This window comes from Fukomys damarensis, unplaced genomic scaffold (genome assembly GCF_012274545.1).
Source record: "Fukomys damarensis isolate Sample0158 unplaced genomic scaffold, DMR_v1.0_HiC HiC_scaffold_39, whole genome shotgun sequence".
NCBI classification, from domain to species: domain Eukaryota; kingdom Metazoa; phylum Chordata; class Mammalia; order Rodentia; family Bathyergidae; genus Fukomys; species Fukomys damarensis.
The window spans coordinates 41,472,487-41,490,614 of record NW_022900951.1 but is presented as its reverse complement, the minus strand read 5'-3'; the positions used below and the strand labels follow the sequence as shown (position 1 = coordinate 41,490,614).

Here is an 18,128-nt window from a genome sequence, read left to right as displayed (position 1 = left end):
AAAAAAAAAACAAAACAAAAAAAACAAAAACAAGAAGCAGAAAAGGGTATAGATGGATGCCTGTGAGTTTGCATATTTGTGTGTACATATGGGAGCATGCATGCACTTGTGGCTTAGCACATACACGTACGTGCATATGCAGCGATTGTAGCTAGATTTGCCAGGGAAAATGCCTCACTGAAAGATGCTGGCAGGCTGGGGATATAGCTCAGAGGTGAAGTGCTTGCCTAGCATGCACAAAGCCTCAGGAAGTACAAAGAAAAAAAAAAAAAGAAAAACAGGATGATATGGAGAAAGACCTGTGGGAAGTGTCTAAGTAAGGAGAGAACTTTGAAACAAGAACTAAGTTCTCAAGATAGTCTAACAGTAGTTTGGAGCACAGCCTTGGGAGCCAAGACTACCTGGGTTCAAATCCCAGCCCCTCCATATCAGATGTGTGACCTTATGTCCTTATTCTCCTCTGGAAACTGGGACTAATGATAGTAACTTTTTTTTGTTTTTGTTTTTGTTTGTTTTTTGAGACAGGGTCTCACTATGTAGTTGAGACTGACCTGAAACTCACTATGTAGCCCAGGCTGGTCTCGAACGCACAGTGATCCTCCTGCCTCAGCCTCCCAAGTGCTGCGATTACAGGCGTGCGCCACCACGCCCAGCTATAGTAACTATTTTATAAGGATATTATGATGGTTGATGGGCATTTACAACATCGCCAGACACAGATTAGCTGTTTGTAAATATTGGCTGAATAAATGAATTTTAGTAATTAATGTAGTGATCATGGACATATTTAAAATAAGTACCCTTACAAAATGAGATTGTGGCTGGGCACAGACCTATAACCCCAGCTACCTGGGAGGCTGAGGCAGGAGGACTGAAAATTCAAAGCCAACCTTGGCAATTCAGCAAGGCCTTGTCTCAAAATAAAATAGAAAGGAGTGAAGATTCCTCACAAAACTAAAACTAGAGGTTCCATTTGACCCACCTAATCCCCTTCTTGGTATCTGTCCGAAAGAATTAAAAGAATCATACCACAGTGATACATGCACACCCATGTTTGTAGCCGCACAGTCTGTAATAGCTAAATCTTGGAAACAGCCCAATTGCCCATCAACTGGACACTGTATACAGAAGATGTGATTGTTTTGCACAATGGAGTACTACTCTGCCGTAAATAAGGATAAGCTTGAGACATTTCTAGCTAAATGTTGTTTTGTTTTTTTTGGTACCGGGGATCGAACTCAGGACCTTGCACTTGTAAGGGAGGTGGCAGCACCACTGAGCTAAATCCCCAGCCTATTTCTAGCTAAGTGGATGCACCTTGAGACCATACTCTAAAGTGAGATAAATGGGACACCCATGTTTAAGTACCCCATTGTTTCTCTGGTGTGAGAAACTGAAAGTAAGAATAAGGATCAAAATGTATAATAGATACTGGGAAATGGGAAGAAAATGTTCAAATGGGAAGGGGAACAAGGGAGGGCGATGGGGAAAGGAAAGAAGGAATAAAAACAAAAGAAGGGAAAATGGCAATAAAGCTTTTGTAATTAAGGAGGGAAAGAGGGGTTAAAGGAAGGAAAGGGGATTGGGAAAAAAGAATCAAGATATGTACAGGTACAAATTCCATATGATGAATGTGATCCATATGTATATCTAAAATGTACCAATAAAATTGATTTTAAATCAGAAAAAAAGAGGGAAGCTGGGCATGGTGGCACATGCCTGTAATCCCAGCAGGAAGCTGAGGTGGAGGAAGGAGCACCACGCTTAAGGGTAGCCTGGGCTACACATTGAATTCAAGGCCAACGTGAACAGCTTAGAGAGCCTGTCTCAAAAATAGACAGATAGTGAGCACTTTGGGAGGATGAGACAGGCAGATTGTAAATTCAGGTCCAGCCTGAGCAATTCATCAACTTAGAGAAACCCTGATTTATTGATTTATTTATTTTTTCCTCATGGAGTTTATTGGTACATTTTAGGTATACAGTACAGTTACATTCATATTGGGAACTTGTACCTTTACATGACAGGTCTTGGTTCTTATTTTTTCCCCTTGTCCCTGCCCTCCCTTCACCCCCTCCTCCCCTCTCCATTTACAAACATTTTATTTCCATGTGTTCATTTTCTCCTATTTGGAGAAACCCTGATTCAAAATAAAAAATAAAAAAAAGGACTGAGGGCATAGCTCTTGGTGAAAGCCCTGAGTTTAGTTCTCAGTAGCAGAAGGAAAAAAAAAAAGGGGCGGAGAGCAGAGCGGGCTGGGGATATGGCATAGTGGTAAAGCACCTGCCTGGCTAGCATTCATTAGCCCTCGGGTACCATCCGCAGTACCGAAAAACAAAACAAAAACAAAAGCAAAACAAGGTGCCAGGCACCTTTAATCCCAGCCCTCAGGAGGCCGAGGCACTGTGAGTTTGAAGCCAGTCCCAGCTACATAGGGAGTTTCGGGCCAGCCTGAATTACATAGCCAGACCTTGTCTCAAAAAACAAAAACAAAACCAATAACAAAACAAAGCAACACACAGTTTCTACACCTATAATATGGGGACAATAAAGGTACCTCCCCATGAGGATTAGATGAGATAATATATGCAAGTCATTTAGAATCTTCACAGAATGTCTAACCAGTCAATAAATGTGAGTCAAGAGCTGGGGGTGTAGCTCAGTGATAAAGCACATGTGTAAGGCCCCAAGTTCCATCCCCAGTACCACAAAAATTAGATGTTGAAGTATTTTTGCAAAATTGCTCACAATTTTCTCACAAAACAGCTAGGAGAAAAAGGATCACATTTCTATGCAATGCATAATGAATGCTACTGGTATTAACAAAATAATGCTGTACTTAATTGCATTTGTTATCACACTTTCTATCTTAATTTCACTGTTATTATTAAAATTAATAATTACTAATATTTATATCACCTACCAGACATTCATATTGTGGTTTTTAAGATGAATAAAGTGATAACTCTTTTTTTTGAAACAGGTTCTCACTATGCAGTTCAGGCTGGCCTTGAACTCACAGTGATTCTCCTGCCTCAGCCTCCCGAATGCTGGGATTACAGGTGTGTGCCACCATGCCTGGCCAACATTCTATAAATAGGTCCAAAGTATCATAAATATATCAACAGTTGATGATTAAATATGTTTGCTTGGAATTTTAACTTAAAAAGCCAGCAGCAATACAATTCATACAACTTTTAAAAATATAAACTAGAATAAAGCATGAAAATAAAATAGTAAAATAGCAAATTAAAGTTATAAGGTAAAAAAACTAAGTGAAAATTAAAAGTAAAAGGTCAAGCTTAGAAAAAAAAAATAAAGGTTCAATAAAGTTGCACTTTTCCAAACTAAAATTTGAATAAAAATCTCACCTTTCTTTTTCCCCGTCAAGTTTATTGGTTTCAATGATAAATATACTCTTCATGCATATCCCTTGCAGCCTCTGCTTTGCTAAGACTCTGAAGTCACAGTGTCCTCACCTGGAATGCGCTTTCTGCCTTTTGCAAAAAGTTCTACCTGCCTTACAAAATTGGCCTCTTTGGAAAACTTCTGTTTTTTTTTTTTCTTTTTATTGAGTTTATTGGTACATTTTAGGTATACAGTACAGTTACATTCATTATTGGGATCCTGTACCTTTACATGACAGGTCTTGGTTCTCATTTTTTCCCCTTGTCCCTGCCCTCCCTTCACCCACTCCTCCCCTCCCCATTTACAAACTCTTTATTTCCATTTTTTCATTTTCTCATATTTGGAAAACTTCTGTTTTGAAATAAAGAGCTCAGAGAAATCAGTTTGGGATCTGACTCTGTAAAAAGTTTTTTGTTTTGTTTTGGGTTTTTGTTTTGTTTGTTTGTTTGTTTGTTTTTGAGACAGGGTCTCACTATGTAGTCCAGGCTGGTCTTGGACTCACTGTATAGTCCAGGCTGGCCTTGAACTCGCAGCAGTCCTCCTGCCTCAGCCTCTGGAGTGCTGGGATTACAGACATGCGCTACAATGCCTGGCTGATTCGTCAAATTTTAAGCAAACACACATACACAGGCTCACGTGCACGCTCCATTTCCTGTACCAGGACTGAACCCTGTTGGTCTGGATGAAAGCCACCTTAGCTGTATAGGAGAAAATCAAAACCACAGTACTTCCAGTCAGTCTTAACTATTTTGGCCCTGCCCCTGGATTTTTGTGTTTTGGTACTGTGGCTACGTAGAAATTGAAAGGGCCTGTGTTGTCTACTGCACAATTACAGCCACGAAAACCAAAACTGTCCGGCTGCCTCCCTTTCTGGGTGACATCGGGAGCAGAACAAGAGGCTGGGATGAGCTCAGAGGTTCTTTCCTGGCTCGCCTGTCTATACCAGCAGATGAGTGGGAAGCGACAGAGCCAGTTACAACATATCTGCGGCCGGTGACAGTTCCTTGGGTTCATCAACGGTTTTTCGGAGTAGCTTTGACATCTTTAAAGGGTGGACTTGAATTGTGTTCGCAGCCACCGCCGCAGCGCCATCGCTCTTCAATGCCAGCGATGTCTCTCTAGCTCAACGAGCTCCAGCTGAAGAAGAAGATAAGGAGGTCTGTGTATCATGGCTCATACAAAGCAGACTGCCCACAAATCCACTGGTGGTAAAGCGCCCAGGAAACAACGGGCTACAAAAGGCGCTCATAAGAGTGCGCCCTCTACTGGACGGGTGGAGAAACCCCATCGTTACGGACCTGGGACTGTGGCACTCCGATATCACAAATTCCCTTTCCAGCGTCTGGTGCGAGAAATTGCTCAGGACTTCAAAACAGATCTGGGCTTCCAGAGTGCAGCTATTGGTGCTTTGCAGGAGGCAGGTGAGGCCTATCTCGTTGGCCTGTTTGAAGATACCAACCTGTGTGCCAACCATGCCAAACGTGTAACAATTATGCCAAAAGATGTCCAACTAGCATGCCGCATACGTGGAGAGTGTGCTTAAGAGTCCACTATGGTGGGAAACATCGCATTCTCAAATTTTTTTTCTCTTCTTCCTGTTATTGGTAGTTCTAAATATTAGACTTTTTTTTCCCCATGGGGTCAAGAGGTACCTAAGTATATAATTGCAAGTGGAAAGTAGGGGACAGAAATCAGGTATTGGCAGTTTTTCCATTTTCATTTGTGTGTGAATTTTTAATACTAATACGGGGAGTAAAGCATTAATGCAAGTCAAAATGTTTCAGTGAACAAGTTTCAGCAGTTCAACTTTATAACAATTATAAATAAGCCTGTTAAATTTTTCTGGACAATGTCAGCATTTGGATTTTTTTAAAAAAACAAGTAAATTTCGGGCCGGGTGTGGTGGCGCATGCCTGTAATCCCAGCACTTGGGAGGCTGAGGCAGGAGGATCACTGTGAGTTCAAGACCAGCCTGGCTTCATGGTGAGTTACAGGTCAGTCTCAACTACATAGTGAGACCCTGTCTCAAAAAACAAAACAAAACAATAAATAAAAACAAGTAAATTTCTTATTGATGGCAACTAAATGATGTTTGTAGCATTTTTATCATACAGTAGATTCTATCCAGTCACTATACTTTTCTGAGTTGTCTTACATGCTAGTACATGTTTTTAATGTTGTGTCTTTCTGTGCTGTTCCCGTAAGTTTACTATTAAAATACATTAAACTGTTAAAAAAAAAAAGGTGGACTCGAAGCCGAGAGAGTGCTAGGTAGATGGATGAAGAGTCCCGAGGCTGTCCTGAGGCTCTGAAGTGTGCTGAGCTACAAGACGAAGGCTGACTGACAAGTAGGTTTGAACCCAAACCTCCTCTGTGCAAAAGGGCGGGGATTGAAATTTGACTGATGGCTTCTTCAACCAGTGAAAAAGTCTGAGCCAGAAGGGCCTGCTCATGTCTTTTGTCCATAGAGGGTAGGTTATCGCTTTGATTGACCCATGTATCATCCCATAAACATGTCCAATTGAGCTGGGAGTGGGACAACTGATTGAAGAAAAAGTGAGGTCTTGTCCTCAACCGGTCTCCCCCACTTCTCCCTCCTCCTTCCTGGGGATTGAACCCAGGGTCTTCACACTGAGCCACACCACCACCCCTTTTTTACTTTGAGACAGGGTTTCTCCTAAGTCACTAAACTGCTCTTGTGATTCTCCTACCTCAACCTCCCAGAGTATCGAACAGAGGCCTGTGCTACCACATCTGGCTACCCATGTTTTTTCGAGGCTGACTAGATGTAGCTGATGGAGTCTTCACTGCCAGATCACTGCTGCTATCCCCTGAGCTCTTACCATCATAGACTAGGCACAAAGTGAAGGACTCTGTGTTGCTCGCACAGACTACTTGCTCTCTGGCAGAGGTGTGCCTTTTGTTCCAAAGGCCACCAACACTGGGCCAGTGGTCAAGAAAGTGTTGGATAGGAGTCTCTGCCCCTTACCATGGGTGGGTGTCTGATACCACTGAATCCTCACAAGTGCAGCGATTAGAGTTAAGCACCAGCAAGGCAAGATGCACCAAAGACTGCCAGCAAATCAGCAGAAGCTAGGAAGAGATGAAGAGAGGTCTCATACAGGTTTCAGAGGATATGTGACCGGCTGGACGGCTTGACTTTCATCGTCTAGCTTCCAGAACTTCAGAGAACAAGCTTTTGTTGTTTTCTCCTTCAAATTTCTGTTATGGCAGCCCTAGGAAACAAATGCACTTTTCCCATAAAATAAATTGAGGATTTAACTAGCCTAGTCTCTTTTCTTAATTTTCGGTAAGAATTGATACAATGCTGAATTATGTGTGCCTTGAATGTTTTGTAGAACTCAAGTGTAAAGCCGTCTGGGCTTACTGCTTTGTTCTCTTTGTGAGAAGATACTTCCTCTCTTTCTCTTTGTCACTACCTTCCTTTTATTGTTTTGGTTTGCAGTACTGAGGACGGAACCCAGGGCCTCCCACATGCTAGGCACTCTACCATTCAGCTACCTTCCCAGCTCTTTTTAGTTTATTTTTAAAAACAGGATCTTGCTAAACTGCCCATTCCGGCCTCAGACTCATGTCTCAGCTTCCTGAGTAGCTGGGATTATAGGCATGTGCCACCACTCTCAGCTGTGAGAAGATTTTTGTTTTGTTTTGTTTTTTTGAGACAGGGTGTCACTATGTAGTTCAGACTGACCTGGAACTCACTATGTAGCCCAGGCTGGTCTCAAACTCACAGCGATCCTCCTGCCTCAGCCTCCCGAGTGCTGGGATTACAGGCATGTGCCATCATGCCTAGCTGAGAAGATGTTTCTTCAATAAGAAATGAAATATATATTTAGGCACCTGCTGTGTACCTCAAGCACTGAATATACAGGTGTCAACAAGACAGAAAAAGTCTTTGCTCTCAGGGTGCTGTCATGGGGAAAATAGATTTTATGTATATTTCCTAATCCATTGGTCATGATCAACAGGCATTTAGATCTGCGGGGCTGGACCACCACAGAAGGCCTGAGATGCACATTTGGAAGTGGATGGTATTTGAGACCAGAGGAGAAGATGAGTTTGTCAAGAAAGAATGTGTGCATCCCTTTACATAAAACTCTTTCGGACATAGTAAGCTCATCCTTGTACTATTTGTGCATCTCAGGTCTGTGATATCTTTTCTGGAAAAGTTTTTCTGGGCCTGGTATTTCTTCCTCTTTCAGTATTAGATAGAACTCACTGAGAAGGTCAGGCAGAATTTGCAGTACAATATTGAAGAGAGGTGGTGAGAGTGAGTATTCCTTATTCCTGATCTTATGAGGAAAGCTTTAAATTTTCACCATGAAGTAAGATATTAAATTCAGGATTTTTGGCCAGCCAAGGTGCTGTTTGCCTGCAATGCCAGCACTTTGGGAGGCTGAGGCAGGAGGATCACTATGAGTTTGAGGCCAGCCTGGGCTACATAGTGACATCAAGGCCAGCCTGAACTACAAAGCGAGACCCTGTCTCAAAAAAATAAATAAATAAAATGAAAAAGGGATGGGATATAGCTCAGTGTGAAAGTCGTGGGTTCAACCCCCAGTACCACAAACAAAACAACAAAAAACCACTCAAGTTTACTTACTTCAGATCTCCAGCATTCTCTGTATTAATCAGGATTCTTTAGAGAAACAGAAACAATGTGATATACTAGGATCTATCTATCTATCTTGTTATGGCTTGTATCTAACTGTCCAGCCAAAGCCTCATGTGGTCATAGGTGGGGCTTTTCCAAGGTAGCTGGATCTAGAATGTGTGATGCTGAGATTAAGGGTGCAACACTGGGATTAAGGGTGGTCCATCCTGAGTGTAAATGCTACCCACCCAGCCTGGATGGAATATAAGGGATGGAAAGAAAGCTTGCTGTTGCTATTACTTCTGCTGTTGCCATTGCTCACTACTTGCTACTTTCTTCCTGTCCTGCCATGCCATAAATTGTTTCTCCTCTGCCATGCCACCCTGCCTTGGAGCCAGCTGACTATGGACTGAAACCTCTACAAACTGTGAGCCAAATTAAACCTTCCTCCCTTAATCTTGGGTGTCTCTGCAAATCCAAAATTAACTAAGACAGCCAGGTGTGGTGGCACACACCTGTAATCCCAGTACTCGGGAGGCTGAGGCAGGAGGATCGCTGTGAGTTCTGAGTTCAAGATCAGCCTGGGCTTCATAGTGAGTTCCAGGTCAGTCTCAACTACATAGTGAGACCCTGTCTCAAACAAACAGACAAACAAACGAACAATTACCTAAGACATATCTGTATCTGTAGGGAGAGATTTTAAGGAATTGGCTCACCTGATAATGGAGGCCAGCAAAGTCTAAAATCTGCAAGGAGGGCCAGCAACCTGATGACCCAGATGAAGTTGATGCTGCAGTTGGAGTCTGGGGGCAGTCTTCTGGCAGAATTCCTTCACTGTCAGGTGTGGTGCTGCATGCCTGTAATGCTAGCACTCAGGAGGCTGAAGCAGGAGGATCAAGATCTAAGGCCAGCCTTGGCTACATAACAAGCTGAGGCTAGCCTGGACTATATAACAAATCTCTCTTTTAAGTCTCTCAAATGGTTGAACAAAGCCCACTACATTATAGAGGGTTATCTGGTTTACTCAAAGCCCACTGATTTGAATGTTCATCTCATCTAAAAGGTATCTTCAGAGACCTAGAATAGCAAAAGCCATCCTAGGCAACAGAGACATGGCAGCGCGTATAACAATTCCCAATTTGAAACTACACTACAAAGCCACTGTGATAAAAACAGCATGGTACTGGCAAAGAAACAGACCTGAGGATCAGTGGAACAGATTGGAAGATACAAAAACAACTCCAGATGTACTCGGCTACCTCATCTTTGACAAAGGAGCCGACCATCCTCACTGGAGGCAAGAGAGCCTCTTTAATAAATGCTGTTAGAAAAACTGGATTTCAATCTACCAAAGATTAAAACTAAATCCCTATCTTTCACCATGCATTAAACTAAAATCCAAGTGGATTAAAGATCTAAATATTAAAAAAGAAACACTAAACTTGCTGGAAGGTAAGTTAGGCAGAACTCTTGAAGACACTGGCATCAGAAAAGACTTTATGAACAAATCCTCAGTACCACGGGAACTAGCAGAAAGAATCAATAATTGGGATCTCACCTTGTTAAAAAGCTTTTGCACTGCAAAAGAAACCATCAGCAGAACTAAGAGACAACCTACAGTGTGGGAAAAAATTTTTACCAGCTGCTCCTCAGACAAAGGACTACTATCTAGAATATATAAAGAACTCAAAATAATCATCCCCCCCAAATATAAAGACCCAATCCAAAAATGGGCATCTGAAATGAACAGACATTTCTCAGACAAAGAAGTAAAAGCAGCAAGTAAATGTATGAAAAAATATTCCACATCACTGATCATTCGAGAGATGCAGATGAAAACAACACTGAGATTCTACCTCACCCCAAAAAGAATGGCTGCTATCAAGAAATCAAACAATAATAAATGTTGGCAGGGTGGTGGGGAGGAAAAAACTCATCTCCATTGTTGGTGGGAGTGCAGACTGGTGCAACCACTGTGGAAATCAATATGGTGATACCTCAAAGAGCTGGAACTAGAGGTTCCATTTGACCCAGCCATCCCTCTGCTGGGTATCTTTCCAAAAGAATTAAAAGAATCATACCACAGTGGTACATGCACACCCATGTTTATAGTGGCACAGTTTGTAATAGCTAAAACTTGGAAACAGCCCATTTGCCCATCAGTTGGAGACTGGATACAGAAGATGTAGTTTTTCTATAAAATGGAATACTACTCGGCGATAAAGAATGAGAAATTAGATTCATTCATAGGAAAACGGACACATATTGAGGATATACTCCTAAGTGAAATAAATAAGACACACATGTATAAATACCAAATAGTTTCTCTGGTGTGAAAAACTATAATAGTACATAAGATCCTAATGAGATAATTGACAATGTGTAATAGGAAGAGAAGGGCTAAAGGTGTAGTGAAAGTGGAAAGGGTAGGGGAAAGGGAATAAGGGAAAAGAAAAAATATGAGAAACTGAAAAAATGGAAATAAAGTGTTTGTAAATGGGGAGGGGAGGAGGGGGTGAAGGGAGGGCAGGGACAAGGGTAAAAAATGAGAACCAAAACCTGTTATGTAAAGGTACAAGATCCCAATAATGAATGTAACTGTACTGTATACCTAAAATGTACCGATAAACTCCATGAGAGAGAAAAAACAAAAGAAAAGGTATTTTCAGGACTGGGGATGTAGCTCAGTGGTAGAGCACTTGTCTAGCATGCACCAGGCCCAGCACTGAAAAAAAAAGCCCTTCACAGAAACATCTAGAATAATGTCTGACCAAACATTTTTCCCTTAAAGTCGGCATTAAGGCTAGGTCAAGGGATAATGTTAGTGTTAGGGTTGTGGTTAGATTTGGGATCAAGGTAAAGGTCAGGTTGAGGGAAACAGTTAATTTCATTATTAGTAGGAATGGTGGAACACGTCTATAATTCCAGGTACTCTGGAGGCTGAGATGGGAGATCTCAAGTTTGAGCCCAGCCTGGGCAATTTAGCAAGACTCTGTCTCAAAAAAATAAAAATGGCGCTCAGTGGTAGGGGCCCTGGATTCGATCCTCAGTACAGCAAAAGAAAAAAAAAAAAGTAAAAAAATGTTATGACTAGGGTTAGTTTATGGTCAGGGTAGAGTGAGTGTCGATTTCAGGATCAATGTCAGACTGGGTCAAGCTTAAGTATGGTGGTACATGCTTGTAATCGCAGCACTTGGGAGACTAAGGCAGGAGGACTGCTTGTAGGTTTAAGACCAGCCTGGGCTACATAGACTCTCTCTCTCTCTCTCTCTCTCTCTTTCAAAAAAAAAAAAAGAATGAGTCAAGCTTATCGTCAGAGTCAATATTAGGGTTATGTTTAGTGTCAGTATCAGAGTTAGGTCAGGTTTTGGGTCAATGACAACATTCTGGTTTGGTTTAGATGAGGGTCAGATTCATTGTTAGGGTAAAGTTCAAATTTAGGGTTAGATTAGAGGTTAGAGTGAGGATCATGATTAGGTCATGTTTATTTATTTTTGCTTTTTTGAGACAGGGTCTTGCTCTGTAGTTCAGACTGGCCTTGAACTCACTATGTAGTCCAGGTTGGCCCCAAACTCACGGCAATCTTCCTCAGCCTCCCTCCTGACTACTGGGATTTAGGTAATGTTTAGGGTCTATTTTTTGTTTAGTTTTAGGATTAAGATTTTTAAATCATTTAATTATTTACTTTTGATTTTTTGAGACAGGGTCTCACTATCCAGTTCAGGCTGGCCTTGAACTCACTTTGTAGCCCAGGCTGGCCTTGAATTCATGGAGATCTGCCTCAGCCTCCTAGTGCTGGGATTATAGATGTGCACCACCACGCCTGGCTAGGATTAAGATTTATAGTCAGATTTAGAATCAGGCTTAGGGGTATGATTAGTGTGATGGTCGGGCTCATGGCCAGCGTCAGTGTTAGGGCTCAGTTTCAACTGAGGTCAATATTCAATTGTTTGATTTCTGGGTCTTGGTCAGGATTAGGTATGGGTTAGAAACAAGTCTGGGAATTTCCCTACTTGACATTGGCTAACTAGCTGGCTACAGCTGGGAGTGAGGAAGCATGTCCTAGGGACTCGGATCATCCCAGTTCCACAGAACACCTCTTCTGAAAGACTTCTGAACTTCCTGCATTGGCCCTCATGTACTTCATAGAGGCAACCCTCACAAGCAGCTGCAACTCTCACAAATAGCTGCCACAGCCTCTGCACAGGTCCCTGGACCTTCTGGTGTTGGTTCCACTCCTCCCTCACTGTCCTAGGTTAAGAATGGAGTTTACAGGGCTGGGGATTTAGCTCAGTGGTTCTGCCACCTGCCTCGCAAGCACAAGGTCCCGAGTTCGATCCCCGGTACTGCCCCCGAAAGGAAGAAGAATGGGGGTTACAGCCTGGCACATCCCTGTAATTCCAGCACTGAAGGAGGCTGAGGCAGGAGGATCTCAAATTTGACTCCCACCAAAACAATTTAGGTGGTTAGACAGCTTTAGTGACTGCTTGTGAAAATTGAGACTTAGCTTCTGCCAAAAAATGAGACTTTGTCTCTCTCCCTCTCTCTCTCTCTCTCTCTCTCTCTCTCTCTCTCTCTCATTTTTCTAGGTACTGGGGTTTGGAACTGAGGACCTCGTGCTTGCAAGGCAGGCATGGCACCGCTGAGCTAAATCCCCAGCTTGAGATTTGTCCCACGACTAAGAAGTAGAGGCTAGACTTTGTGGCTGAAATCAGAAATTAGCAGCTGGAGGGGTATGGACATTAGACTCCTAGGAGAGGAACTGGGGAATCTAGTACTGGTGGCAAAAATTGGAATTTATCTGCTGGAGGCAGAGATCCCAACTTGCTTCCTGGGAGGAGCAGTGAGGACCCAGGCTCTGGAAGAAGAGGCTAGAACTTAGTCTTTGAAGCAAAATGTAGATCTTAGGTTCTGGACCTAATAGTGTAGAGTTAGCATCTGCTGGTGGAACTGGAGAAGCAAGTTGGAAGTTGACATTGGGCAGGGGAAAGGCAGGACTTAGCAGTCTGGTAGGAGGAGTCTAGTATTAGTGCCTGGCCTGAGGACCTTGGACTTAATGTCTGATGCATGAGGGTCAATGTCCAGATCGTAAAGAGTCTGAGATTTTATCCTACTCGTAAGGTAAAAAACTTTCCTGTTTCATGAATGTCTGTGGAAGGCATGAGACTCCTTGGGTCAGAGATAAAGAACTCCACTATTCACAGGGAAAATAATAGAGCATCAGCATGATGTTTGTGCTGGTTTTACATGCTCCCAGATCTCAAGAGGGTGATGCAGGCAGGCCTAGATGCATGTCTGCACACATAGTGAGAGGAACACCGAGTGCGTGGAATTCATTGTTTTTCTAATATTGCATGCCTGTTTTTTTTTTTTATCTGAAAGATGTCATCTAATCTCTCATGGGAGCTGGCTCAGATGTTGCCTGTGTAAAAAGTGCTCAGGGCCTCGCAGTCTTGACATGCCTACCAAGATTGTGTGGGACTCTCCAAGACCCTGGCAGATTGCCTTTTGGCAAGTCAAGTGGACCAGATGGCCCGCTTTGTGAGTTCGACAAGATGTTCTGATTTGGGAGCTGACCTTAGGTCTGAGTTTGTAGGTTGACCAGATGTCTTAATTCACTGTGACCCAGATAAGCTTTTAAGAAGTCTGAATGAAGCTGGGCATGTGGTGCACACCTGTGATCCCCGCACTCCATAGGCTGAGGCAGGAGGACTGTTGCGAGTTTGAGGTCAGCCTGAACTGCATAGCAAGACCCTGTCTCAAAAAAAGGGGGGTTGGTCATTTAGGTAACTGACCAGAGAAGACTCACAGAGTGGAGGGGGTTCACGTTTATCATGGGGGAGCCTTCTAACTCTGGAGAAAGGGGCCAGAGCTTATGTTCTACTAGATTGAGTTCCAGGGGTCCCGGAGAGGACAGTAGAGCTACACTGGAGGCTTTTCCTGCACATGTGCTCAGATTTGCTTTTCAGAACCCTCTCTCATAGTCCTGGAGCTCCTCAGCCCACTCTCCAACCTGCCTGCCCTCAGAATGGGCAGGAAGTGACTAGGCTAGGAGGCCAGCCGGATATATTGGGGGCCATATTTTAGCCTTCAGAACATGACTGGTCTCCTGAGGGTCCACAATAAAGGACTCTATGCCCTCTCTGGAGCCCTAGGAGACCCTCTGTGCCAGCCCTGTTGCTCTTTCTCCTCTTTGATAAACAGGGATAGGAAGAAATCAAGTAGAGACCAGATAACTTGTGGACTGCAGTGAGTGTTGGGAATAAGGAGCAGGCCCCCCTGGGACTTCCGACCCACCGTGTTTCCTGGAGAGTCCCAGGGAAAAGGTTGGGTTTGAGCTCAGGCATTAAGAAGCAACTTTATGGGGTTGTTTATAATTCCATACTTTTTCCTGGATCCTGACCTGCTCATCATACCTGGATTGAATCCTGATTAATATCCCCAAACTGAGAACAGAGCTAATGCCAAACTAAACCCTGGGCGGCACACGTGGTACAGACCTGAATAACACTGCAAAGCCTATGAGAACTTCATTGACATTGAAACCACATCCACAGAAGATAGAATGGAACTTGTGGCCTGAACCTAACCATATAGATTGGCTGCTGAAACAAATATACCACATTCTTCAACAGGATTGAAACAAAACCCAGAGTCTCAGAATATAATATCCAAAATACTATATTCAGGATACAATCCAAAATTAGCATATAAAGAACAATGAAATGTTCTATTTAAATAGGAAAAGAAAACCAACAGATGCCCACAATAAGATCATACAGACGTCAGAATTATACGACAAGCACTTTAAAGCAGCTATTATAAAAATGATTGAATTTTCATAAAGATTTTCAAAACAAATATTAAAATGAAAGGCATTAGCATAGGAAAGAGAAGACATAAAAAACAACCAACTGGAAATTTTAGAGCCAAAAGATAAAATTAGAGAGATAACTGGATGGGATCAATAGCAGAGCAGAGTTGACAGAGGAAAAATCCAGTGAACTTGGAGATGAACCAATAAAAATTATCCAATCAGAAAAACAGAAGATTGCAAAATAAAAAAAGAACAACCTCAGGAACCTATGGTACAACATCTAATATTCAAATTATTGGAGTCTCAAAAAGAAAGGAATAGGGGACAGAAAAAAAATTTGAAGAAATAAGGGCCCCAAACTTCCCAAGTTAGATAAAGATCTACAGATTCAAGAAACTGAGTAGCCAGAAGTGGTAGGGAACACCATTGATCCCAGCACTTGGAAAAGCTGAGGCAGGAGAATTTCAAGTTTGAGCCCAGCCTTGGCAATTTAATGAGACCCTGTCTCAAAATAAAAAAAGGATAGCGATTTAGCTCAGTGTGAAGGCCCTGGGTTCAATCCCAGTCACCCCAATCACACACATACACTCACTCACTGCAAATATAATGATACAGGTAGTTTAAGAGTAAGAGGTTGGAGGGCTGGGGATGTAGCTCAATGGTAGAGCACTCGCCTAGCATGCTTGAGGATCTGAGTGTTTTTCCCCAGCCCCCAAAAAAGTAATAAGAAAAAAGTACTATCAGCAAAGTAGACTAGAACTGAAGTCCCTCAACCTGAGAAGGGACATCTACAAAAACATGTATAGCTAATATTTAATGATAAAGATTGTATGCTTTTCTCTTAAGTTTGTGAACAATATAAAGATATCCACTCATATTCTACCAAGTCAATATATTACTGGCAATCTTAGCCAGTACATTAATGCAAGAAGAAATAAAAACATACAGATTGAAAAGAAACAACAAAACTGTCTAGGGCTGGGGATTTAGCTAAGTAGTGCCACCACCTGCCTCACAAGGACAAGGTCCCAAGTTCCAGTAATAAAAAAAAAGTCTACTCACAGGTGATACAATTATATATCAAAAGAATATCAAAGAAGCTACAGAAATACTATTAGAACAAATGAGTTTAACAAATAGGTAAAATGCCAATCATACTTCTATAGATAAGCAATTATCAATTGGGAAAAAGTTTAAAAGTTATTTATAATAGCTCTAAAAGCAAAATTCTTGGATAGAAATCTAACAATATACATACAAATCTGTGTACTCTAATCCATGAAATGCTCTGAAAAGAAATAGTAGAAGACTCAATTGGGGGATTTAGCTCAGTGGTGCCACCACCTGCCTTGAAAGCGCAAGGTCTTGAGTTCAATCCCCAGTACCAATAAAGAAAGAAAAGAAATAGTAGAAGACTTATATAATTGGAGAGACATGCCATGTTGGATTAGAAGACTCAACATGTCACAAGTGCAAGGTCTCGAGTTTAATCCCCAGTACAAAACAAAGAAGACTCAAAATAGTAAATTCTTTCAAATTGTTCCACAGATTTAAAGAAATTCCAATTAAAATTATAGTAAGATTTTTCATAGATATAATCAAGCTGATTCTAAAATTTATAATAGGAACCAGGAGTGTCGACACACACCTGTAATTCTAGTACGCAGGGAAGCCGAGAGAAGAGGATTGCAAGTTTGAGCCCAGCCTGGGCAACTTAGTGAGATTCTAAATGAAAAATAAAATCCTGGAGATGTAGCTCAGTATGAAGACTCTGAGCTGGCTTTATCCTCAGTACAGTATTGAAAAAAAATAACTAAATAAGTACAGAAATAAAAACAAAATAGGCCTGGGATATAGCACAGTGGTATATGTTTAACATTACAAGGCCCTGGGTGTAATACCTAGCACCAAAAAATAAAATAAAACCGAAGGCCAAAAGAATAGCTAAATAATTTTGAAAAAGAATAAAATTGGACAAATTACACTACCCAATTTTGAGGCTAATTTACAGTAACAGAAAGCAGAACAGGCATTCAGAGTGGCCAAAGGAAAAGATTACAGTGGGACATAGGGAAAATTTTGTGGGTGTTTGTTATGGCTTGTGTCTAGATGTCCCCTCAAGCCTCATGCATTCACAGGTGGGGCTTTTCCAAGGTGGTTGATCTAGGATGTGTGATCCTGGGATTAAGGGTGTGATGCTGGGATTAAAGCTGCCCACCCAGGGTGTGGGTGGCACCGCCCAAAGGGTGGGTAGCCTGGATAAAAAATAAAAACAGGTTTGGTTGCTGCTACTTCTCTGCTTTGTTGCCTTCTGCCTGCCTTCCCTGCCATGCCATGGACTATTTTTGCTCTGTGATTCCCCTCTGCCATACCACCCTGCTTTGGAGCCAGCTTACTATGGTCTGAAACCTCTATAATCTGTGAGCCAAAATAAACATTTCCTCTTTTAACTTTGAGTGTCAGATATTTTGTCAGCAATGAGAGAAGTAACTAGGACAGTAGTAAATAGATTTGTTATCTTGTTTATGGTGCCAGTATCATTAATGTATATATATTTGATAAATTTGTTTTAAATATGTACAAACTAATTATAACTCAAAAGCTACTTAAAAATATCTTTCCAAAGTGATCCATTACTTTTATATCCAGTAGGTGGCAGTTGGAACCATGGATTTTACCAGGGTGCATCCTTCAGCAGTATTTTAGTTTGTAAAATAACATGTAGGAAGGGTAATAACAGGTTAAAACAAAAAACAAGAACAACAAAAAGAGTAACAACAAGACATATTAGCATCATGGTATATTTTATAAGATTAAAATGAAAACAAAAGGGAACATAATTGTAGTAATCCATTACTAAGCTCCATTGCTATTTATTAAGGTTTTTGAAGCTTTAGATATATAGTAAGTATGAAAAGCAGAATAAAGAACAGATATGGTCCTATTCCAACCCCTCTGAGAAATTTGCTAAGAATCAAAAGACTGGGAGACAGTTGAACAACCCTTTGTCCTTCTACAGACCTTTGTTTGGTTTTTGTTTGTTATTTTTGAGACAAGGTCTCACTATGTAGTGCAGGCTGACTTTGAACTCACTATGTAGCCCAGGCTGGCCTCAAACTTGTGGTGCCCTCCTGCCTCTGCCTCCTGGGATTACAGGAGTGAGCCACCTTGCCCATATTGCCTTTGAAAAATTATAAATGGATGAGGCTGGGTTTGTAGCTGTTGGTTTAATCTCTAGCACCCCAAAAATTATACATTAAAATTAATTCAGTTAATATCATTGCTTCA

General features: G+C 41.7%; 1 protein-coding gene across 1 annotated transcript; it reads left to right on the top strand.

The window, feature by feature from the left end:
• The first annotated feature begins 3,931 nt into the window (after nucleotides 1-3,931).
• On the top strand, nucleotides 3,932-5,323 carry LOC104875780 (histone H3.3A). The gene has a single exon (XM_010643495.3). The coding sequence runs from the start codon at nucleotides 4,577-4,579 to the stop codon at nucleotides 4,949-4,951; it is 375 nt and encodes a 124-aa protein (XP_010641797.1). The 5' UTR covers nucleotides 3,932-4,576; the 3' UTR covers nucleotides 4,952-5,323.
• Nucleotides 5,324-18,128: the final 12,805 nt, after the last annotated feature.

Excerpts from the sequence above, each read along its gene's own strand:
- LOC104875780 (XM_010643495.3), top strand. The coding sequence starts at position 4,577 with ATGGCTCATACAAAGCAGACTGCCCACAAATCCACTGGTGGTAAAGCG.